Source organism: Xenopus laevis, chromosome 5S, assembly GCF_017654675.1.
Source record: "Xenopus laevis strain J_2021 chromosome 5S, Xenopus_laevis_v10.1, whole genome shotgun sequence".
Taxonomy (NCBI): domain Eukaryota; kingdom Metazoa; phylum Chordata; class Amphibia; order Anura; family Pipidae; genus Xenopus; species Xenopus laevis.
The window spans coordinates 38029000-38054878 of record NC_054380.1 but is presented as its reverse complement, the minus strand read 5'-3'; the positions used below and the strand labels follow the sequence as shown (position 1 = coordinate 38054878).

The following is a 25879-nucleotide window of genomic DNA, read 5'->3' as shown; positions in this document are numbered from 1 at the left end:
AATCACTTATTTACTTAAATTAAGGCACGTAGTAACAGAAAAAAAGGGAAATGGAAGATTATTCTTACTGAGACAATTAATCAATGAAGCCTTTATCAAATTACTGTATAGTCGCTACTCCACTTTTCTGCTGAGAGACAGTTCAGCAGTTGAGTCCTGGCACAGAGTCAAAAATTGTCTCATAAAATGGGGGGGAGATTTTTAAATACTTCCAGACTTTCTAATAGGAGCTGCTCGGATGCATCGTTTTTATTGGCTCATTCAGGGCATTCTTTGCTAGTGAAATGCAGATTTCTTACATTAGAGCAATAATATCTGAATTGAGCTTACATTGGTATTTGACAAATCCTCTGATATTTCAAAGAATTGATTTTATCCAGGATCTTTGGAGATTGCCGCATTACCACTGAAAATAGAAATGGGTCCATGCTGACTCTTGACATCTGTGTTTTTTTATGTGTCAAGCCAAAACATGAATATATAAGACATTTTTAGGATTGTTCTTAATTTGCGTGAAAATTTATTTTACAAATATGTATATATTCATGTTTAAAATGGTTCTTTGGAAGAAAATGTATGTGTTTAAAATGTCAAACATTATTTTATAAGTTTTCTGCATATAGAATTTGACAGTTTGATAGTATACTGCAGATGGTAATGGTTTAATTTTAAAAAATAAAAAAGGAAAACCCCTTATATGTACCATTTTAAAAAACACTGCAAGCCACAAAAAAAAAACAAGTTTCACTCAGGGTTGGACTGGGCCTTCGAGACACCGGAAAAAATCTAGCGGGCCTGATCCCTGCTGAATAGTGTAGTATACTGTAGGTTGCGGACTATAAGGTAGCAGCCCCAGTGTGCCCCAAACACCTCAGTCCAACACTGGTTTCACTAATGAATCTCATTTATGTATTGATATATTTTTGGATGTAATATATACAATGAAAATATTCTTTGACTATTCTACAAAAGCTCCTTCTATGAACTGGGTGCAGGTAGATCCCCCAGGATGGTCATTCATTATGAAAACCAGGTTTTCAAAACAATTTGGTTAAAGATTTAAAAGCCAAAAGCCTTTTTCCACTAAAGTCAATATTCTGTTGCACTTTAAAGGAAGGAAATCACATTCCAGTTGTTTTTGGGTGAAACATATTAGGGGAAAATATACAAAATAATCTGTAACCTACTGCAAATGCTAATAAAGATATTTTAAATGGGAGTGGCCTTGGACTATAAAAAAAAGAAAATACTTTGCTTATTCTTGTTTATGCAACCCCCTCAATCATAGTTTCTTCTACGTCCCTCCATGTCAGTACACATGGGCATTGCCCCTCCCAGACCTGGAGGTAGGACCTATAACATAGCCAATCAAAATGAATCATGACCTATGAGACCACATGACTTCCTCCTCACCACAGTTATCTACCTTTTTCAGGAGCTATACATTTTATCAGCGCCCCTGTTGGATGGATGTGATGCTGGCCTTATTACTCAGGGCCTCCTTAGCATAAGTTTGGTTATTTCCTTATGTTGGTTATTTCACCCCTTGTTTTTGGGGCATGGCTTGGTAGATCCCATGTGTACTGGCATGAAGGGACGTAGAAGAAATAGAAAATTTTACTTACCTACTTGACGTAAATTCCTTTTCTTCTAGTCCCGACATGTCAGTACAGGGTTTCCCATCCCAAGTTATTTATTTTGGTTACTGTACTGCTATGGCAAAAGTATAACTGTGGTGAGGAGGAAGCCATGTGGTCTTATAGGTCATGATTAATTTTGATTGGCTATGTTATAGGTCCTACCTCCAGGTCTGGGAGGGGCAATGCCCATGTGTACTGACATGTCGGGACTAGAAGAAAAGGAATTAACGTCAAGTAGGTAAGTAAAATTCTCTATATTCTTAATAACAACATTGCAGCAGAATGACATTAGAATTTTGTGGACAAATTGTTTTCCAAAAGAAAGATGGCTGATGGAAAATACCATTCATTAGCATTTCTATCTATGTTGTAAGGCACAGAAATATATACACAATATACCTAGACTAAACTTCGAATGCCAAAAACCTGAATAAATTTCAAAGTGTATTATACCCTGATAAATATTCAAAATTAGATGAGCACTCCATTTTCAAATCCCTGACGCGTTTCGTATCAACGGATATGTAGTCATATGTGGTGCGCACAAAAAATTTCGTCTGGAAACACAACATTTTGTATTAATTCTGACCTGAGCACGCAGTTTTTAAAAAATACATACAAAGTTTAAAATGTGCCCAAAAAATAATTTTATTTTTTATTTTTTTTTAATAATTTTATTTTAAAAAATATGCGAATTACAGTAGGAACCGGCTTTTGCGGTTTCCTGGGGACACAAAAAAATCGACATTTGTTGGAAAATTCAGGAAAGATATAATGCAGCCTTACCAGTGCTGGACGGCAGAGACATGATGTCATTTCAGGGGATGCGTATTATCAGGGTATCAGGGTCCTACTGAATGTAATTAAAATGGAGTCTATGGGGGGTGACCTGTAATTCAGAGCATTCTGGATAATGTATTTAATTAATGTTTAATGTCTCTCCCTCTGTTTCAGTCTGGCAGTTCAGTAACTCAGGTGCAGATTCTGGACTGTTACAATTTGCTATCTGTGGAATATTAGCAACTATGATATCAATTCTCTATGAAATGCCTTTAATGAAACTTAGGGCTTCTACTCAGCAGGGACAAATACATTAAAAATGTATCCATGAATGTATCAATTTAGAACAGTTACATATTTGGTGACCCCACCCCCCAGAGACATAATAAAATGAAACCTTAAACTTTAATATTAGAAAATGGTCACAAATAGAAAAGTATTTGAAAAAGTCTTTATTTCTGGTGAACTTTCTGGAACCAACTGAACATAAAAAAAATGTTGGAGGGTGAACAGCCTCTTGTAGCACTCAGGGGTGTAACTACATGCAGTTGCAGGGGGACCAGGAGTACAGAGGACCCAGAAAGTATCTTGGTAGAATAGGTCAACATGCCCATGTTTTGGGGTCTAGTTATACTATGGTAGCACTGTGCATAGAAGAGTGATCAGCTGCTCTAAGTACTAACAATGGCTACTTTGATCGATTTGATAATAAAATGTAATTAATTCATCATTCATCACTTTATGCTTAATAGTAAACACTGAGATATTAAATCCCATGGAAGCCTATGTCAATTGTTTTATTTATTAATTACGTTTTGTTTTGATTTTAGATACTTATTGATACTAAGATTAGAATATGACTGATTAGTCTATAATGATTTTTCATAAGTCTGCCCCTAAATGTTATTATCATTTGCCTTATTATTGCTTGTTCCTGACCAGTAGAAAACTTGTAATTTATGGATAATGTTTGGCACTCAGTATCACTGTACTCCTTTATAATCCTCTAAATCATTTTATTGTCAGGCTTGAGCCAGGGACCTTTGAGTTAACCATTGGGCAAGGTGAGCAGCCTGCAGGGTTGCTCACTGTCTATTACCTGGCCTTTGCAGCCCTAGCCCAGCAGCAGCCTGATTGGTGGTTTGGAGTCAGCCAAGCCAATCAGGGCTGACTCTGCCCTATTTAAGACCAGCCCTCCTCACACTCCTTGCCTGAGCATTGGTTCTTATACTAGCACTGTTGCATTGCCTCTAGCTAAAGGCTCCTGCTCTCCTCCTGCTCTCCTGCTAAAGCCTCCTTACCTTTCCTGTCTTGCCTGTTACCTTGCCTTATTCTGATCCTGTCTTGCCCTAACCTTTTTCTGCTTTGTCCTTACCTGACCTTGACCTGACATTGCCTTGCCTCTCCTGCTATCCAGTCCTCTCCTTCTGCTACAGTCCTCATGCTCCAGTACTCCTGCTACCCAATCCTCAGTCTGATCTGATTCTATGCCCACTCTGTCCTGTCCTGATCTACGCCCGCACCGTCCTGCCTAATCCAATCTGTTCCTGTTCTACACCTGCTCCATCCCGCTCCTACCCAGTCTGCTCCTGTCCTGACTCCTCAACCTCATCTACCGATTTGAATTATACTTGTCAGTAGATGCTATGGAGAAATATAAATATATTCCAAAGTATGACAACATAATGCCAGAAATTTACTGAGCCCTACCCTTGTAAATAAATCCATTTAACTATATTAAGGAAAATTGTTTTTGTTCAGATTGTGTATCAAATTGTAAAACAAGACCTTACATACATTTCAGACAGTCAAGAGTGCAGGGTTAAACCACAAACCAACTGTGCAGACTGATGGTAATGGAAAATAGACATAATTGTCACTCATTGCTAGCAATGTCAGCTGTTATTCCTATGATATGTGTAAACAAAGCTCAAAGTGACAAGCTTTACATACTAGTATGTGTTGTTTTCTGTGGCTTAAACTTTCAAGTGTATTAGACCTCAGCCCTCAATATGTGCAACAATATGAAAACTGAGACACTGAGTATCAAATCTGTATGATACAAAATAGTTATTTGCAGATGGTTCCCAAAATCAACCTGTTTGACTACACATGGTCATACTGTATGGTCTTGTCTTGCATGTCCTCACATTTGTCTCCATATGTCCCTGGCCTTCTCCTCCATTCCTCACAACGTCACACCACCCACATCCAGTGTCATCACTGTTTTAAAGGGGACCCATCACCCAAAAAAAATGATTCACAAGACATTAGTCAAGCAAAATGAACTTTAATTACACTATATAAATTATTTGAATCTTGTTTCCTTCAGTCTGGGAATTATTAATTATAGCAAGCAGGCAGGAGCCATTTTGTGGATACTGTTATTAAGACAAGCCTTGCATCATCTCAGAATCTTATTTGTGCACCAGAATGGGGGACCCGATGTCCATCCCCATGCCCTGGCTACACAATTAAACAGTGAAGAGAACGGGGGAATGTGGGGAGAGCAGTGACATCTAGGAAGTGCTGAATGGAAAGTGAAAGTAATTGTCTGCCCCGCCTCTATGCCTAAATCATAGAGGAGGGGCAGTCAATATTTGATTGACAGCTGAGATTTTTAAATGAGCTTACAACAGCTATGAATGCTTTAATCAAAAATAGAAATTGGATTTCATATTTAATTTGAAAAGAACTTTTATTATACAGCTTTTTGTGTCTGGGTGACACAACATTTTAAAACATTTATTTCTTGCTGCTCCTTACTTTTTGAAAGCCATCCATAAATTCCTCTAGAACAGGGGTGCCCAGACTCTGTCGCCTTGCAATCTACTCTTGCCATCTGATACTACCATGAGATCTACCTAAAGAACTCATCGTAGGATGGCACAGAGGCAATTCCATGTATAAATACCCCCAATACCCCAATTCCCCAAAATACATCAAAGTTTAATGGTGACTTTTCATTGATTTTTACGCACCATTATTTTCCTGCGCAGCATTATTTTTAAGCACGACAATATTTGTATGTGGGTCAATTTATGTGTGACATTTTTTTTTTTATGTGCAAAGATTTTTTTTAATTCACAACAATTTTACATTTTACATTTTGACAATATTTTCACATGACAATTTTTCTATGTGCGACAAAGTTTTACATGCAACACTTTTTGTTTACGTGCAACAATTTTTCCTGCAGCCTACCAGGCACTTTAAAGTAATCAACTGATAGACCGCGATCCAGGTCTTGGGCAACCCTGCTCTAGAAGGAACTTAACCTCAACCTCTTGAAAACGAAACCAAGGTCTTACCTCTTGAAGCAGTACAACAGTCACATCAGTCCCTGCTTAAAAAATAAGAACTATATCATATTTACACGCATGTATGATTAATTTGACCAACAGACAATTAACCCTTCTGTATGTTTTTTGGAGTGTGGGAGAAAACTGAAGTGCCAGGAGGTAACCCTTACAAGAACATGCAAACTCTTAGCAGATAGTGCCTTGGTTGGAATTGAACCTATCTATGAGATACCCATATGCATAATCCAAAGGCAAAAATGGAACACATACTGTATTTAGTGACACTACTGTATAAGAATTTTAGAAAGCTTTTCTGACGAATAAGCAGTTTCTTCGAAATCCTAGCAATTAGTTCAATCTTTAGATCTACCTATCTCATGTACAGTATACTGGGTTAATGTGGAAGTTGTAGCTGCTAAGCAGAAATTAATTCTGTGTTTTCACCAGAACTTATACTCTTATGCAGATCCATGGATATATCTATTTCTCATTAATCCAGGTCATTAATAAGAATATGTTTAACCACAGTTTTGTATCTAGTACTGTGGACTGTTTAATAAGTGAACCAAAGATTTTGGCCCCTAAAACATTATATAGTTTCAACCTAAAAGTGTTATTTCATACCTGTGAGCCCACGGTCTCTTGGAAACAGCGCCCAAGTTGATTTCTGGTTGAGATTGGATACACATTTGGAATTGATTGCTGGCGGGGATATGTGTTGTGGGGTAACTGATGTTTCTGGGCACTGTGGTAAGAGAACTGTGTCTGGCCTAGCTGGCTGTCCTTCTTCTGTGTAGATGAGGAACTCCCAATCCTGGACACTTGATGGAACTGTACAGAGGCTTCTGGGGGGTGCTTCACGTGGATATTCACCATATTTGGAGGAAAATTAACTATTAAAACATAATGGATAAAAGCATTATTTTAATTGGCTGTGCTTCAAATGAAGAAGTCTCTAGTGGGGTTATAATGGAGAAACCACTAAGACTTCTGAGGTTAACAACTCATAAGAACCCTTCCAGTGTGCAGTCATGCTGACTCTTGTTAAGAGAGCCCTTTAAAGACATATAGAACTATTGAAATAATCTCACCAAATGTAGTTTAAGAACAGTGACTTTACTAGAGGTGCTGTACAACCATTAACTGGATCACAGTCTGGGTCACTCATTTATGTACCTCAAACCCTGGTCGCTAAGCTACTTACCTGGATAAACCTGCATACATATATTTTGTGATTCTGATATTTACTTAGTTGGCTATTTAGGTCTTTTGGCCATTAAGAAAATTGTCTGGCAAGACAGTTATATCAATTTATGGGAATTTCATTAAAATATACATATTTTAAATATACGCGATTTAAAGGAAAACTATACCCCCCGAACAATGTAGGTCTCTATTAAAAGATACTGAGTAAAACAGCTCATGTGTAAAACCCTGCTTCATGTAAATGAAACATTATCATAATAATATACTTTTTTAGTAGTTTGTGCCATTGGGTAATCATAAATAGAAAATTGCCATTTTAAAAAATAAGGGCCGCCCCCAGAGATCGTAAGATTCACTGTGCACATATACAAACCACATGTAAGGTCACATGAGCCAATTAACAGACAGAGTTCTGCCTTTTGCTTCCTCACTTCTTCCTGTTACAGTTAGAGAAGAAGTATTTCTGGTCAGGTGATCTCTGAGGCAGCACAGATTGAGTCACGAAATGGTGGTTCAAGGCAAGAGATGTAAAAGGTCAATATTTATGTAAATATATATTCCAGTTTGGTAAGATTCTTTAATATGTCATTCAATTTGATATAAACTATCTGTTTCTTAAGTATTCATTTTGGGGGTATAGTTTTCCTTTAAAGGAGAAGGAAAGGTATTTTTAAATTAACAATGCAAACTGTTGCTTGCATCCCCCCCTCCTGAAACACCGTACTTTAATTACTAAATTCGCTATGGTTTACTTGCATCCACCCATTGAATTAAATCACTGCAGCAGACTTTGCGGCCGCCATCTAGATGAAGTGCATGTCATATCCTCTGTCTCCCGAAAAACACGCATGCGCAGTTCTCCCTCACGACCCCTTCGCGTTACAGCAACAAGGCGCGATCGTTGCTGTTGGCACTTCACAATGAAGGGGGGAGAAGGAGTTCAGTGATGACGTTCGCTTTTAACATGTTATCACAATGTCATCGCTGGCCTGGGGGAAGTAGAGTGATCATTTGCTCATGCGCAGGGCTTGGAAGATTATTCTGCGCATGTGCAAGCCCTGATTGAGCAGTATTCTATCAGCAGAGGGATGTCATCAATATTTTATGCACTCTTCAATATTTTTAACATCAATCTCTACATGCAGCTAAAGGGCAACTTGTATAGAGGCAGCATTATTGTAAGTAGTTCTTCACCTAAGGGGCAATACATAGAGCATTATTTGTTTTTTAACTTTCCTTCTCCTTTAAGGGTGCTCTCTGTTGTACTTTTCATTTTTACCCATATGAACCATACATTCCCAAGAACACATCCAGTTCTACATCCATAAAACCTCAAAAAACAATATTTTTAATGGGTCAAGTTATTTACATACCTTTAATTCCTTGTTGACCCGTCATGGTGAGGGGCAATGTGTGAGTAGAATGAATAACTTGAGATCCTGTAGCTTTCTGGGCTGGCTGTTGATGCGGGTATTGTTTTTGCAAGCCATTTTGCACTGGGATCTGACATAGTTTGCCGGTAAAGTTAGGTGGGCACTGGCATTTGTCTCGAGCAGTACATTGGCCTCCATTCAGACAAGGTAGATGACAAATCACTGGAATGATAAATTAAAATGTTACTTTTGGATTTGTTCTGCACTACTCCACACATATTGATTAATGCTGTGCATCAAACTGGATTTTTGTGAATGTGTCCATGCTTGATGAGGTTAGCCCTAATAGACTCATATGAAGTAACAAAGTCCATCATCCAAACTTTGTGGTATCACACGCATAGCCCACTTCTAATATCTAAAGCAGGGATCCCCAACCTTTTGAACCCATGAGCAACATTCAGAAGTAAAAGGAGTTTGGGAGCAACACTAGCATGAAAACTGTTCCTGGGGTGCCAAATAAGGGCTGTGATTGGCCATTTGGTAGCCCCTATGTGGATTGTCAACCTACATTGAGGCTCTGTTTGGCAGTGCACCTAGTTTTTATACAACCAAAACTTGCCTCCAAGCCCGAAATTCAAAAATAAGCTTGTGCTTTGAGGCCACTGGGAGCAACATCCAAGGGGTTGGAGAGCAACATGTTGCTCACGAGCTACTGGTTGGGGACCACTGATCTAAAGGAAGCATAATCCATTACAGCAGCATTGTACAGACTACAACCACCATTCCTATTATTGAGAATTGTTTGGTAAGGAGGCTATAGTTTAGAAGAACCCAGGCTGAACATCATTGATTTAAAGTTACTGTGTCATCCACACAAAACATGTTTTACAGCCCCCTTTAACAGTTATATTACTGTCCTCAAATTATAGCATTACGGTTATTATTTCTGTATTATGATTTTTTTTTGCAGAATATCAGTACAAAGAAATCCACTGCTAATAAGGAAATTTCCAATGAAACAACACTGTAAAGCTGTCTCAAACCCTTCAGGCTAGATAGACAAAAATACCATAAAGTCATAATACAGAGCATAATCACACTTCTTTAGACTTGATATGAAAAAGAACCATAACATAAACCCCTGTGCCAGATTTTCAAAACATTGAATATTAATGTTCCAAAACAAAGGATGATTGGTATTATAAGAATTTGCAGCTAACAGGGTCTGTAGAGATGGAGAAAGGATGTTTACATTTTCCATTGATTTTAAATGGAAAAAAATGGAAAACATACCAGCCCTTCTATATTCTTAGTTTTCATCTCTACTATTAACATTACAATCAAGTAGATTTTTCCAGGTCAGGTAGCAATTCTACTGACCCTATATTAATCAAGCCACAGCTGTGCACATGAGTACAGTCATTGGTATATATTATAGACATGGCTATGGAGGAGTGGAGTATATGGACCATGCAAATGCACAGGCAAACTGGGTTCTGGGAACAGGGGATCAAGGGCATGACACTCTTAAATAAAGATCTGAGGGATTCTCTGATTATTTCTTATGTCACCCCTACTACACAAATAGGCACAGGTCAAGTGGGTCAAGTGCATACACAAACAGTGGGTCAAGTGCATACACCCAATTTCAAGTGGTAAATGGGCTTTTAGAAGTGAAAATCATCGAAGAGGCAAGAATTCTCATCACAACACAGGTTGTGCTTCCAGAAACCATTCATGCAAGCCAGTCAAGGAGACACTTCATAAATGACATAGAACATTTCACATAGTCCCAGCAGTGAGCCCCAAAGGCAAAGTATGAAAATATAAGGGAAATAAGATGGAGGTACTTAAGAATAAGAGAAATCAAATAAACAGGAGGAAAAGGATTAGTATATTCTGGGTAAGAAAAAACTCTTAAAGATAAGCATATGAGAAAAATTTGCTGGCAGGATTAGAAAAAAAGGAGGAAGAAAAAAAAGAAGATATAGACATGAGAAAAGGAGATGCAACTGGTTAGTATAAAAAAAAGAAGGGCAGAGGGACAGTGGAACAATAGAAAAAATAAAAGAGAAGACTACTAGATAACTTGGGATAACAGTAGAGCATGACTGAGAAGGTGAGTAGTTTAAGAATGGTTTAAGACTGACTAAGCCAATAACCAGCAACTGCAAATGTACTTTGTAATAAAGCAAGTATAATGCAGTATTATCAAGATGAAGGTCAAAAAGTACAAAAATGAAGCAAATGATCATAACTTTTTTCCTTTTTTTCCAGTTTTTTTACCGCTCCAGTTCAAGCTCACTGCAATTGAACTAGGTAACAGCCACATTCAGTAGCTAAGTGTAAGCATATGGGCAATAAATGAGAACTTTCATCATTATACAGTAACTTCCCCTACAAATGTAGTAAATTATTTTAAATCCTAAAATCATTCGAGTGTGATTGCAGTAGGCAGTCATAATGAAACTGTGCATTAAACTGAAACATACAGTAGACCAGTGATCCCCAACCAGTAGCTCATGAGCATGTTGCTCCCCAACCCCTTGGATGTTGCTCCCAGTGGCCTCAAAACAGGGGTTTACTTTTGAATTGGCAGGAAAGTTTTGGTTGTATAAAAACTAGGTGAACTGCCAAACAGAGCCTCAATGTAGGTTGACAATCCACATAAGGGCTACCAAATGGCCAATCACAGCACTTGAACATTTTTCATGCTAGTGTTGCTACCCAACTCCCTTTACTTCTGATTGTTGCTCACAGGTTGAAAAGGTTGGGTCCCTTCAGTAGACAATACAACAGACCCCTCCCCCAAGAACATCTCGTGACATGGGTACCTAGAAAGGTAAATTAAATATTGCATTTCTCAGCTAAAATAAGTTATACTGTAAATGTGAAGCTAGGAATCCCGCTGTTCTCAGCATCTCTTCCTAAGTGCTTTGGATAGAATACGAGCATTCCACATAGACTTCCTCAGCAACAGAAAAAGAGCAGTCATTTCTAGCAACACTGTGAAATAAGGAATGCAGCATATTTTTTCCAGTTGGCAGAAACAGTCCATTTTAACTAGTGATGTGTATATCGTGAGACTGTTCTTGAATATTTAAGACAATACACTATTACAAGGTGAGCATCTCTTTCAACTCTCCAACCAAATTACCACACTTCAATGGAACCTATTTTAGAAATGGACCCCTAAAGGAAAGCAGTGTTTTAAGTTGCATACCAATACTTGGTATAAAACAAAAGTAGTTTAGTATCTTTCAAGCCACATTGTTTACTGATTTTATGGTAACTTTGATTTTACTAAAGACTACCAAACTATTTGAAACTGTATTACGTGCAGGGCTGGAACTAAGGGTAGGCAAAAGAGGCACGTGCCAAGAGCGAAAAGCTTGGGGGGTGCCTAGGGTTGCCACCTGACCGGTAAAAATGATGGTTGATCCTAATGTTATTAATAGGGAAAAAAGATAATGGATAGAATGGAGGGTAAAACAGGCTTGGTGAAGTAACAAGGAAGCACTAGATCTATCTTTTCCTATAAGCTTCTCTTTTCAAATGTCCCTTACCCTCACTTATCTAATGATGTTTGCTGCATCTACCAAGGAACCTATCAAAATACCCAGCCTCAGGTATCCTTGTTTTAAGGGCCAAGAATAAAATGTGTCCTAGACAGATGAGCAGAGAGCTTCAAGCACTGTGAAAAACAATAAAACTGTTTTCACCTTTCATTAATTTCAATGGCAGAAAGGTACAGCCAGCCATCAACAAAGTACAGAAGAAAGGCTCTGCAAAGTGTCAGGGAGCTGAGAATACATAAGAATAGTGATGGGCGGATAAATTCACCAGGCGCGGATTTGCAGCAAATTTCTGCGTTTCGCTGCCTGCAAGCGGAACTGCTGCGAAAATTCACAGCGTCCAAAAAATTTGGGCACACGTCAGAATAGTTGTGCGCATAAAAACTGGCGTGTGTCAAAATTATTGGGACGCCCATTGACTTTAATTTGGACAAAATAGGCGCGAGTATAAAAATTGTTGCGGGCATCAAAATTGACGCCCATTGACTCCAATGCATTTCGCAAAAATTCGCCCATAGCTACATACGAATATTTTACAACCGACCAATTTCTTCCCAGAGTTTTTTCTGGCCTTATGTTGAGACTTCATGTCAATTAGATCTCATGAACTAACTTAGGCATAGAAACTCTAAATCAACAAGGTTTCACCAGAAACAAAATGTTCTGACATTAAAGTGCAAGATGAGAATTAGCAGATTGTAATGACAGGTGCAAGGGAAATTATTTTCCAAAAAAGGGTGCTCCAGAATAACACTGTACTTGTTAACTATTAAGATGCAGGTGTAATAGAAGGTGAAATGAAAAAGGATATAAATAGTTTTGTGACTCAGATAGAAAAGAGAGAAAGCAAAACACTACCTGAAGAGCAACGGACAGGTCTGAGGTAGGAAAGAGAGAAATGTGCACCTGCAAAGAGTTGAGCCTTAGGCACTAAGAAGAAATTAAAAATGCAAATTAAAAAGACAAAATCATTGACTGAAACAAATTGTTCAGTGTAATCAAAACCTTTTATTGTTCTAATGCTTGGAGTTTTGGCTACAGCTCTAGTGTTAAACACTAATTAATCCCTATATTCCTCAACAAGTTAGAGTATTCTCCAGACAGAAAAAAATGACTCATTTCCTTAGTATATTACCATCTAGTTTTCAGTAGGATTGAAGGCTTTACAGCTTGTGGCAGTTATTATAGAACTAGCGGATGAAAATGAATTTTTTGCCAGAAAGTATTTTAACTTTAAAGCATTGCACATCATGATTTTATAGTTCTGAGTTCTATGTTCTTATTTGGAGTAAGAAAAAGGGGCTCTTACACACGGGCGTTTTTGCAGCATGTTGTGTTGCACTTGCGTTTGGCGATTACATGCAGGGTCATGAGTATGTGTCCAAATGTTAGGCACCCCCAAGTGAATATATATACTGTACTTACATCACACCCCGGGCCGTGCTCCGATCAGGAAAAAACTGCACTGGTCCGGGGTTCTTCTAGTGAGCACCACACTACAATATGTATTTTTTTTAGACAAAACAAGTAGTAGTGCTCCTCCAGATTTCTAGTGATCCTATACAGTATGTCACTGTAAGAAAATACTTTTTCAACTACTTTATATTATATATTTCTGACTGTTTTCTAATATTGAAGTTTAAATTGTAATTTTCACCTTCTTATGTCTTTCTAAAGCAGCTCGGTGGGGGGACATTGACTGTCTAACTGTTCTAAATATCACATAACTTGATTCATTTTATAGCAGTTGATTCATTGTCCCTGCTGAGCAAATCCCTGAGTTTCAATAAAAAAATAAAATTGATACAATAGTTGCTTATACTCCACAGATACTGAGAAATGTATCAACTAATTGTATTAACTAATGTAGTTCTGAATCTGCACCTGGATTACCGAGCAGCCAGACTGAAACTCCAGAGACACAAACTTTAAACTTCAAACAAAAAAAGGTAAAACATAGAAAATGGCAATGGAAATAAATCTTTATTTCTGGAAAACAGTATGAACAGCTGAACAGAAAAAAGTTTTGTAAGGTGAACAGCCCCTTTAAGAACCCTTTCCCAAACCCGGCTCCCTAGCAATAAGGCATTCAAGCAGAATGCAGTCCCTAAAAATGTGCCACCCTAGGCATAGGCCTTTGTGTCCTTCCCACAGATTGGGACCTGTATGCTTTGGTGTAAAAGCAAACGTTGGAGCTAAACTACTGTACATGGGAGATTTTGATCAGATGTAATATGGATCAGATAAAAAATGTGTATTTTGTTCATGCATCTACAGCAATGCAGAGTTCCCTTCTAACAGGCATGTCATGTTAGATAGTAAATGTTTATATCTGTCCCATTAGATTTTGACCCATTGAACTACATTCGACTTGTAGGAAGCAATCTGTTGATCCAACACCATTTCTACAAAATTTCCTGTGAAGTTTAATCCTAATAAGGACTTTGACGAATTGGAAGCACTAATGCCACATGCAGTACAGTTGAGTCAGACCCAACGCAACTGTGTCTGATTCAATGCCCCCATGTAACAAAAACTTACCCTGGTGGTCTAGTGGGCCGCCCAATTGATCTCATCCCTGAGTCTTTGCCTGAAGCCCAAGCAATGAAAGAGTACATTCGGTCTTTGCAATGCCCCCGCAGTGTTTCAGGAATTTGTCAATGACATCTTCCCAGACCTGCTGGGGTTATTCGTAGTGGTATATCTTGACGATATTCTAATTTTTTCCTCTAACTTGGATGATCATCAGAAACATGTCCGGGAGGTTTTGCTCAGGTTAAGGAAGAATAATTTATTTGCAAAACTGGAGAAATGCAATTTTTGGGGTTCAATATCTCCAGTAAGGGTCTAGAAATGGAACCCGGGAAGGTTAAGGCCTCATTGGAATGGGCTAAGCCGCTTTCCTTATGTGCAACCCAAAGTTTCTTAGGTTTTGCTAACTATTATCGTCAATTTATAAAAAACTTTTCTTTGGTGGCGTCTCTAATTACGGATCCAACCAATGCGGATCCAAGTATTTGGCCTCCCGAGGCTATTCAAGCCTTTGAATTCCTTAAGAAGGAATTTGTGTCTGCTCCCATTCTCGGTCACCCTGATACTACTCTTCTTTTTATTGTAGAGGTTGATGCCTCAGAAGTTGGGACAGGGGCAGTCCTTTCTCGAAGGCATCCAATAACCAACAAGGTGCATCCATGCGCATTCTTCTCTAGAAAATTTTCTCCTGCCGAAGCCAATTATGACATTGCAAATAGAGAACTGTTGGCTATCAAATGGGCCTTTGAGGAATGGCGACACCTGTTGCAGGGGGCTAAACATACTATAACGGTCTTTACTTTTATACATCGAATCTGCTAAACGGTTGAATCCTAGGCAGGCTAGATGGGCTTGATTTTTTACCCGGTTTAAGCTCTCCCTCACATACAGGCCTGGTTCCAAAAACACCAAGGCAGATGCACTCTCTAGGAGCTTTGAATCTGATTTGTCTGAACCTATTGAGTGTGTTTCCATCATTCCTGATGAGTTGATTGTGGCAGCTCTGGGATCAGATCTTGCAACACAACTGTCTTCAGTACAATCTTCTGCCCTGTAGATACTCCTTCTGGGAGGTTATTTGTACCTGAGGACTTAAGGGAACAGGTTCTGGGTAAGGCTGATAATTCTAAAATGGCAGAACATCCTGGTATTTCTAACACCTTGTCTTTATTGTCTCATAATGTGTGGTGGCCTTCATTTAAACAAGATGTCAAAAACTTTGTTAATTCTTGTCCTGTCTGTCAGAGGTCAAAGTCTTCTAGAATCCTGTCACAGGAATTGCTAAGGCCATTGCCTATTCCTGACAGACCCTGGTCCCATCTGTCAATGGATTTTATGGTTGATCTCCCTCCATCTCAAGGGAAAACAGTGATTTGTGTGGTGGTGGATAGGTTCAGCAAAATGAGTCATTTAATTTCCCTCCCACACCTCCCATCTGCTAAGACTTTGGCTGAGTTATTTATTTCTAATATTTTAAAATTACATGGTTTTCCAGTAAATATTGTTTCTGACAGAGGGGTACAGTTTGTTTCTAAGTTTTGGTGAGCATTCTGCTCTTTGGTTGGGATTGATCTGTCATTCTCTACTGCATACCACCCACAAACCAATGGTCAGACTGAGAGGGTTAATCAGTCCCTTGAGCAATTCTTAAGGTGTTATGTTACTGACAACCAATCCTCATGGGCTGAACTATTACCCTGGGCAGAATTTGCTTACAATAATGCAACTGTCTTAATAAGAGCTGGCGGCATCCGATTAGCCAAGGGCTCCTCCCGAGGTGAAAGGCGGCTGTAAAAGGCAGAAGCAAGAGCAGAGACCAGGGTGCTTAGCATAGGTTCTGGATTTAGGGTGCCGACCATTACACCCCATTGTGCCTGCAATGACACATACAAAATGGTGCATTTTGGGGAAATGCACCATTTTTGGGGAAATAGCATCCAAATGTCCACTTTGCTCACTGTGTCTGGGTAAGTGAATGCACCCTACAGAAGGTATTTGTGACCAGTCTTCTACAAGTTAGAAAATGAAAGCAAAGATCTCACTGATTTCTATGTGTAACTGCTTTGTTGCAATTGAGAAACTCTGTTAATAAATTGGTTCCATAACAATAAAGTATGAACAAAGTTTCTATTAGACATGGAACTTCCTTTTCTTGGATTTGATTTGTAAAATAATACAATACTTATTTTAATTATAATTTAAAATTTGGTAAGTATGATGATTCTTTGCATCCCACCCTTGAGTGTGTGGGTGAGACTGCAGAAGTGCATCCAAAAAAGGGGGACATTCGCCAAAGCAAACCAGAACTTTACTATGCCCTCTGTGCCTTCTGAATTTTACCCTGGCACAATTATAGCTGCCTGTTTCCACATATCCCAAAAAGAGAAATCCCTGATTTGTCAGCGTGCCCATGAATAACATGTTTATTCATACATATGAAACACTGTTGGTCCCAGTGAGACTCTCACTTTTTGATCTGTCTCTACTGATTACTTCACTTTCAACGTTCTTAGCTCTAATTTAAACATCTGACTCACTTTATTCCATGACTAAGTAATATTTCCATGTACATGAGTCAGACTAGGCAAGAATAAGACACACATTCCTTCTAAGCTTTGGGGGTTTCTTTTGTCAAACTATCTTACTTCAGTCAAATGAACATCAGAAGTGCTGCATCATTCCCACATAAACTAGCAAACGCACGAAGATGCAAGCTTGAATGTCATTTTTTTTTAAACGGAAACTATTGTGAAAATGAAAATTTTATATAAGCGTCAGCATACTGAAATAACAAGTTTTCTAAATATAATCAGTTAAATTCTTCATTGTTTCTGATATAATCAAGTGTATCTTCACTATCCCTCTATCAGCATCAGTTTATCTTCATTCTGACTTTGTGCAGTTGGGATGTCATTGACAGTTAGATCCAATATATCTTATAGGTGGGGGCTCCTTTTGCATAGATGAATTAGAGTGATTCCACAAACAAAATGTAACAAAATAACTGCCTTTTGCACAAATTCTGCATGTAGAAAGACATGATGTCTGGTGATTTTAATAGAGTGAGTTCTAATACATCTTCTAGGCAAAAGGAGCCCCCCTATAAGATATATTGGCTCTAGCTGTCAATGAATATCTGACACCCAACTGCTGCATGAAGAGAGAATGAAGAGAAACAAATGCTGAGAGAGGAATAGTGAACATACAGTGGGACAATGCACACAGTAATCCGTTTGGCAATTCTCTGTCACCATCAACTTTGCAAAGAAGTCTGGTTGATCGCTGGGGGGGGTCGCTTTGGCGGAATGTGCGCTGCTGGGAGACAGGGCTGTAGTTGTGTCTAGGCTTATACTCGAGTCAATAAGTTTTCCCAGTTTTCGTAGGTAAAATTAGGTACCTCGGCTTATACTCGGGTCGGCTTATACTTGAGTATTTACGCTAAACTTGATTATTTCAGAAAAGTTACCAAATTTTTAATTGATTGCGTTTAGAAAGTTTCTTATTTCAGTATGCTAAAGCTTATATTCAATTTTTATTTTCGCGATAGTTCCCCTTTATCATTTACCATATAACTGCCAAAAAATTGAATCTCCATTGTGGGTAAGAAAATGACAAGGGGTCATTTACTACGTAGTTTAGGGTGCAGGTCCAAAACGGAGAGAAGAGACCTGCATTTTCCCCATGGATACAGAGATGCCTGTGTTTGGAAACACTGTATTCATAAATGGCAAGCTGGGGTAGGCACATAAGTGCACCCCCCCATCATGTGTGGTTTTTATGGTTTGTAGGCTGCAAAGAAGTACAAAGGCTGTCTTGTGCCTGCTGCTCTTTACCACATACAAGATATTTTTTCTAGTGTGACAGGAAGAGTCCAGCCAGACCCCAGGTGCATGTGCTTTTTAACAGAGCACTTTGGAGTGCACTTTTGTTCCCCTTAGTGCTCTTGCATTTATGTTGGAGGTCTCAACAAGGGACCTCCGCAGAGGACCAACAACATCAATTCTGCCATGCTGAGCTGTAGTGCCTAATCGGGTGCTATGGTAGAAAAATGTGCAAACCAGAAGTGACACAAAATGCACTGCAATGCTCTGATGATGTCACTGAAAGCCCCTGCACATGTGCACATCAGACTTTGCCTTTAGATACTGAAAAATCAGGAGAATGCTGAATAATGACAGGAAACCAGGGGAGAGCTCAAAACCAGGTAACTCCTGAAATAATAGGGAGAGCTCTGACCATGTCAGATTCAATACATTTACATAGAAAATATGAGCACCTGTTATTGTTTTGGTTGTTAGGGGGCACATTTAAAAACCCTTGTGTCTCGAGTGCAGAAAGTCACTTAAGTTTTCTACTTAAAAACAATGAAGAGCAGAAAACAACAGTGACTTTCTGCAGGGTTCATAATAAAGGGAGTGCAGGAAGTCATTCATATTTTCAATCATTTGGAACTCAAGGCTTGTTCATAAATCTACACTAGTTTTGGGAGCTTTAGCACTTGGAGTACAGATATGGGACCTGTTATCCAGAATGCTCGGGACCTGGGGCTTTCCGGATAACGGATCTTTCCGTAATTTGGCTCTCCATACTAAGTCTACTAGAAAATCATGTAAACATTAAATAAACCCAATAGGTTGGTTTGGCTTACAAAAAGGCTTAATTATATCTTAGCTTGGATCAGGTAGAAACAATTGTTTTATTATTACAATTGATTATTATTATTGATTATTTGGATATAATGTAGTCTATGGGAGACGGCCTTTCCATAATTTGGAGCTTTCTAGATAACTGGTTTCCAGATAATGGATCCCATACCTGTACTACTTCTCAAAGGAAAGTACATTTTTCAGGTTGCAACAGAACAGCATACCATTCTATAGTTTGTTCAGCTTTAACAGATTAAATCAGCATAAAAAGTTCTACAGTATAATAAAATATGATACACTATCCCATTTACTTATGGAGAGAAACTTTCCTTTTAAGTCTTCTTCCTCTGACACAAATTCATCTATGATAGGAAACCTGCTAGTGTCATTAGCAAAGAATCTTTGGGGTTGAGATATGTTCCTATAGCCAGGAGTACAAATCAAAACATATTCTATCCTCTATGCTGTCCCCATGCCAGCATTATTATTTTGGAAATAAATTATCCCTACGTGACTGCAGTCTCCTTTACGATGATATGCATCATGGTAGGCTCTGATGAAAGAGCTCAAAGAGTATCGATGTGTGAATATGACAGGAGCAACTTGGCTGAGAGATTTTTGCAGGGCCCACACTGCATTGCACAAACATTGTACCTACACCTGCAACATCACTGTTTTAAAACCCAGAGAAAACCATAATATTAAAGGAAAGTCCACAGCACATGTCCAAAAAGCAAAAGTTCTACAGAGGCTGCTGTCACTAAAGAAAATTCTCCATGTCTCAATGTTAAAGTGATCTGTAATCACGCCTTGCCAAGTAACACTGATTTTTAACTTTTGTCCTTGCCGATGCTCACATACATTGCTCACTCAGTATTATTGTGTTGCATGCAAATTGAGGATAACTTTGGTGTTGGTCAGTACTCACCAGATGCCCGTGCAATCGTATAGCAACCTACTGTAAGTTTTCAGGACCCCCCCCTCATCACTTTTTAAGCAACAGGCATCTTTGACTGAGCAGCACTGGTTGTCTCTAGACAAGTCATGACACAATGCAGATCAAAAAGGTATCCAGAAACTTAAAATGTACATTACTGGCAGTCAGCAACTTGACAGTTAGGGTCATGGATTTTGCAGGCTCTAGGAGACAATCAGTTAATGATGATATCATCATACCAAGACCATACCAGAATTATAGAAGGAAGAAAAAATATATAGTGCTATATATTTATTAAACACCCTAAACACCACAAAAATAATATAATTATGAAGGACTATTGGACACAGGCAAAGAACACACAGTCCATATGCATTTTTATCTCCCATCTACAATTCTACCCCAATATTTTTAGAGTACAGAGAGAACCAACGTAACCAATATGCCAGTAAAATCCTAATAAACTCAGTTGGGTTAAAGGGATTCTATATCCTTTGCAGAATTTGAGTAGAATCTTTGTTATCTCAAGGTATTCTTTCCACTTTACCATGTTCTTTCCCACTGTGCAACTCTAAAATAACAACATTATTTGACAAAACCTCAAATGACAGGGTTATGAAATATATTTGCCACTTAATTATAGGGTCACTAAATACTAAAATTCCTTTGTTCATCTGTGCTGAGTTATGGGGATCTCCCTGTACAGATTATGAGCAAATCCTAGAGCTCAGTGGGGATTGTATATGTACGTGCTTCCCGACCAACATGCACATTCTAGGACATTACCACATACCACATTCAGCAGTGAGTAATAAAAACTGTTCAGATAGTATTTCACCACTTTTAGTTTAATTGGTTCCTTTTTATTGCATATAGGCCAAGCAGGAGTAACCTTGTACCTACCATCCAACCCCAAAATAATTTGTGACTATAAGTGCCCAAGTCAATTAGGATGGCATTGGATAAGGAGAGTTACTGAAACCAGGAAATAACCATTTGCAATATATAAAGATAGAGATGAGAAATATGTTTATGGCTCACTTACAATAAGGGATGTACCGAATCCAGGATTCGGTTCGGGATTCGGCCAGGATTCAGCCTTTTTCAGCAGGATTTGTATTTGGCCAAACCCTTCTGCCCAGCCTAACCAAATCCAGATCCTAATTTGCATATGCAAATTAGGGGCGGGGAGGGAAATCACGTGACTTTTTGTCAGAAAACTAGGAAGTAAAAAATGCTTTCCCCTTCCCACCCCTAATTTGCATATGCAAATTAGGGTTCGTATTCGGTTCGGTATTCGGCCGAATCTTTCACTAATGATTCGGGGGTTCGGCCGAATCCAAAATAGTGGATTCGGTGCATCCCTACTTACAATAATGATTTTTTTAGGTCAGATCTTGCAGGGTGGATAATTTTATTCTTGCACAAAATAATTAACGGAAGGGCATAACTTGTGGGGCCAGTATGAGATCCTTGTGCCCCTGCATAAAATCGCAGATAACTACGGTACTGAGGATGCAGACTCCTGCCTGACCCCCGTTTGCTTCCTTGTTACGCCACTGGATAAAACCCAATATATCCAATTATCTTGGAATGGTTTGTGAATCATAACTATATGTGGGTTAACACAGAAAATTTAATTTGCAATAACATTTGACCTATACAAATCAGCAATGTCAACTAACCTTTAGAGGCCATTTATTAAATTGAACATCATCAGAACAAACATCCCCCTTAATCAAATCTACTGTAAAAGTAAATGTCACAAGTGCTAAAGGAATAAAAAGGTCCCATTGTTCCCATTCTAGGAACAAGGCGTGTTACAAGCTGTGACAGGTAAATTCCTTTACTCTTAGCCAAATCCTCAGCATATTTGTAAAGAGCAATTTGTCTGGACAACATTTAGTTCAAATCAAAAATGGAGATAAAACTGTACATTTCTGTGTATAACAAATGTATTGTACCTACAACACTTTGTAACCTTGCCGCATACATATACAACACTTAGACCCCAGATAAAAGTCCTCCAAGACTTTTAAGAAACAAGTGTGCTAACATTAACCAGAGTGGAATGTAAAAGTATACAACATACTGTAATGTTTAAGGCTACATTGACTACTGAGTTCAAATGGGTTAAATATCATTGCACTTACAGTAAGATCTGTTCTCTTTAATGTTCCAACACAAGGCAGTGCATCAGTTTGATGTAAAGCAGAGCATTTATAACAAAGTAAAGGAATGACACAGTAAGGCAGTATAGCATAAACTACAGTGCCGAGCAAAAATAACAGATTTAGAGCGTCTTCTCAAGCCTGACATCCATGACAGATTTAGCATTAAATGACATAAAAGCTCAATCCCTAAAAGCATTCTGTAGGCAAATATATTACAGTGGGGAACAAAAATGTAGCTTGAAAAGAAAATGTCATTCCTGATTAGGCAATAAGCAAACACCTTATTGACACTTATTAGACACTTGCTGGCTAACACTACAGGTTGACTTTTATTTTTTACAGGTTGACTTTTAAAACCCACACTCAATAGCCAATGAGAGAACTTTTAGATACTTTCCAGCCTGTGATGATAGCAAAACATCAAACACATGAGTGTTGGCAAATTCAGAAATGGCATCGCAGTAATTTATCTCCTGTGGAACCTCCCGATTCTTTCAGCAAAATGCTGTTTCTGCTGTGACTACCCAGAATGCCGCTGGAATTACTGTATCTACATCAGATTAGGTAACAACATCATGCAGCTTACAAACACAATTAAAAAATAGTTGATTAATGGTGATGAGTCCCTATAAGCAAAGAAATGGGCACATAGAAATAGTTTCAGCAGTCTAGAGTGGTATCTATGTAGACTTTGTAAGAACCCTTTGCAAGTGATAGAGGTTTACGTCTGTAATGCCCATTGGTAGAAAGGAAGACCCAAGCATAGAAGGATTAGGTTTTTGTACAGGTGCCTCTGGGATACTGGTACCATTGATAGCAGAATGTTGAGTCCTGCATATATAAGTGACTACCTACTACAGACAAAGCCATTTATTGCATTTAAAGGGGTTGTTCACCTGTAGAGAGTGATATTCTGAGACAATTTGCAATTGGTTTTCATGTTTTATTATTTGTGACTTTTGAGTTATTTGGCCTTTTTTTCAGTAGCTCTCCAGTTCTCAATTTCAGCTAGCTGGTTACTAGGGTTCAACTTACCCTAGCAACCATAAATTAATTTGAATGAGAGACTGACATATCAATAGGAGAGGGCCTGAATAGAAAGCTAGGTAGTAATAAGTAGAAATAAAAATATATTTGTAGCCTTATAAAGCATTTGTTTATTAGATGGGGTCAGTGACCCCCCCCCCCCCATTTGAAAGCTGGGGAGAGTCAGAAGAAGGCAAATGATTAAAAAACTATTAAAAAAATAAAAAATGAAGACCAATTGAAAAGTTGCTTATAATTGGCCATTCTATAACATACTAAGGGGCCGATTCACTAAGGGTCGAATATCGAGGGTTAATTAACCCTCGATATTCGACTAGGAATTAAAATCCTTCGACTTCGAATATCGAAGGATTTAGCGCAGATAGTTCGATCGAACGATCGAAGGATAATTCCTCGATCGAACGATAAAATCCTTCAAATCGAACGATTCGAAGGATTTTAATCCAACGATCGAAGGAATATCCTTCGATCAAAAAAAGTTAGCCAAGCCTATGGGGACCTTCCCCATAGGCTAACATTGACTTTGGCAGCTTTTAGATGGCGAACTAGGGGGTCGAAGTTTTTTTTAAAGAGACAGTACTTCGACTATCGAATGGTCGAATAGTCTAACGGTTTTTAGTTTGAATCGCTCGATTCGAAGTCGTAGTCGAAGGTCGAAGCAGCCCATTCGATGGTCGAAGTACCTTCGAATCCTTCACTCGAAGTTAGTGAATCGGCCCCTAAAAGTTAACTTGAAGGTGAACCACTCCTTTAAGTTATATAAATGGTGCTTAGTGATGTAATCACCTATAATAATGCTAGTGATGTCCTTTGTGTAACACGAGTCACTAAAATGTGTGTAGTATAGAAAACGATCCCCATATTATAACATATAAGGATGTTAGAAGTCAGATTTATTTAAGAATCACAGTACCATACAGGTGTATACACACTTTGGACACACATACATATATACACATCGACATTCCTTTCAAACCAGTAAATAGTACTTTTTGTTTTTAACAAATATTTTATCTATTATCCAGAAATACAATACAATACAATAAAAATATAGATTAACTTTTTATCTGTAATAATAAGATAGTACCATGTACAGGTATGGGATCACTTATCCAGAAACAATATATCCAGAAGACTCCAAATTATGGGAAAGCCATTTCCCAAACAGTCCATTTTACGCAAATACTTCAAAATGTTTCTAATGATCTCCTCTTTCCTTGTACATGATGATAGCTAAGCGAACATCTATCCGTACTTCCAGCAAAAAAAAAATCCTATTGGGTTTATTTAATGTTTAAATGTTTTTATTAGACCTAAGTCACGATGCTCCAAGTTATGGAAACATCCCTTATCTGCAAAACCCCAAATCCCCAGCATTTTGTGATATTAGGTCCCATACCTGTAACCAGTAATTATAAATGGTGGAACATGGGAGCATTATGAATGAGGAACGAGGAACAAGTTTTTGTCAATGTGCCGAGTACCCAAAATAAAAACTGCCTAAAACAAGAAGTGCAAATATGAAATATCTACATGACTGAGCATTTCATTCATTCCATTCAGCACCAAATGCTTCCTGCTCAACTGTCATTAATAATATACAGCTAACAGTGACAGTATCCAATGTTACCCAGTTAACTAGAAGTCATTTACGAGTAAATACTTGCTAGAGAAGTGAGTGCAGCAGTGCTAACTAGTACTCACCTACTCGAAAGTTACTTGATGTGAGTGTGTCAGCAGAATGACCGTTCTCACTTATAAGCGTGGTGGTATTTCCCTTCTCACAGCTGTTCTGACAGTGGTGCTTGGTGCAGGTCACTTTGCAGATGCTGGGTGTGAAGACCACCTTGATGCGCCCTGTCTGGTTTCCCACTGCCAGGGAAGGCACAGAGAAAAGAAAAAACAGACATATGAGCTTGGTATCCATTGGCGTGCTCCCCAGACAAGGTGAAAAAGCAAGACAAGTATGAGAAAAGTGCAGCAGCTCTCAGGGCTCTTTGCTCTGTATCCAGCGGTGTCTGACACAGGAGTAGCAAGATTAACAAACAGAACTCTGGGATATCCTCCAAAACCACACTTAAAGTCAAGTCACCAGAGTGGGATTACTAATCACAATGCTGTATTTCATTCACAGGGGAAGAGAAAGGTAAAATCATAATAAAAAAACCCAAAGGCACGGTGCATAACAGTTAAAATAGGCAGCTCTGACAGGCAGATGTAATGCAAAGAGGCTGGCTATACACCTAGGGGAGCAGAAACTTCTGTTTTCTCCTGCATACTCCAGCTGTTCCTGAACTTATTAAGTCTCTCTCTCTTTGACTTTCTCTACAGCCCATCCCCTGGAAATGTTTAAGGCATGCGGCACGTCTGAGAACATCTGTCTCAAATCTCCTGGCACCCCACACTCCAGTGACCAAATCTTGTGTGACGCAGCTGCCCAGACCCAAATCTTTTTTTTTTTTCACTGCTTTTTGGCAAAGTCACTCCCAAAAGGATTTGTTTCCTATGCAGCCTTAATTCATTTTACCTCCACAGAAGTCAAATTTGGAGCAAGTGTTAACAACTGTTGGTTACGTTTCCATTTATTCAGTTCTTATCCTTTCCTCTTTACATTAACAAGAAGGGTCATTAGGCCCATCAAAAGTTAAAAAAAGGCAACTGGGC

At 38.6% G+C, this 25879-nt stretch overlaps 1 protein-coding gene across 1 annotated transcript in view; it reads right to left on the bottom strand.

The window, feature by feature from the left end:
* The window catches only part of ltbp1.S (latent transforming growth factor beta binding protein 1 S homeolog), a gene marked incomplete at its 3' end in the record, with an annotated part of 117043 nt that extends 91659 nt beyond the window's left edge, over positions 1 to 25384 (bottom strand). The window contains 3 exon segments of the mRNA NM_001088785.1: positions 6347 to 6615; positions 8302 to 8523; positions 24920 to 25384. Coding sequence (NP_001082254.1) covers positions 6347 to 6615; positions 8302 to 8523; positions 24920 to 25142 — 714 coding nt within the window. The 5' untranslated portion in view covers positions 25143 to 25384.
* Between the last annotated feature and the right edge of the window lie 495 nt (positions 25385 to 25879).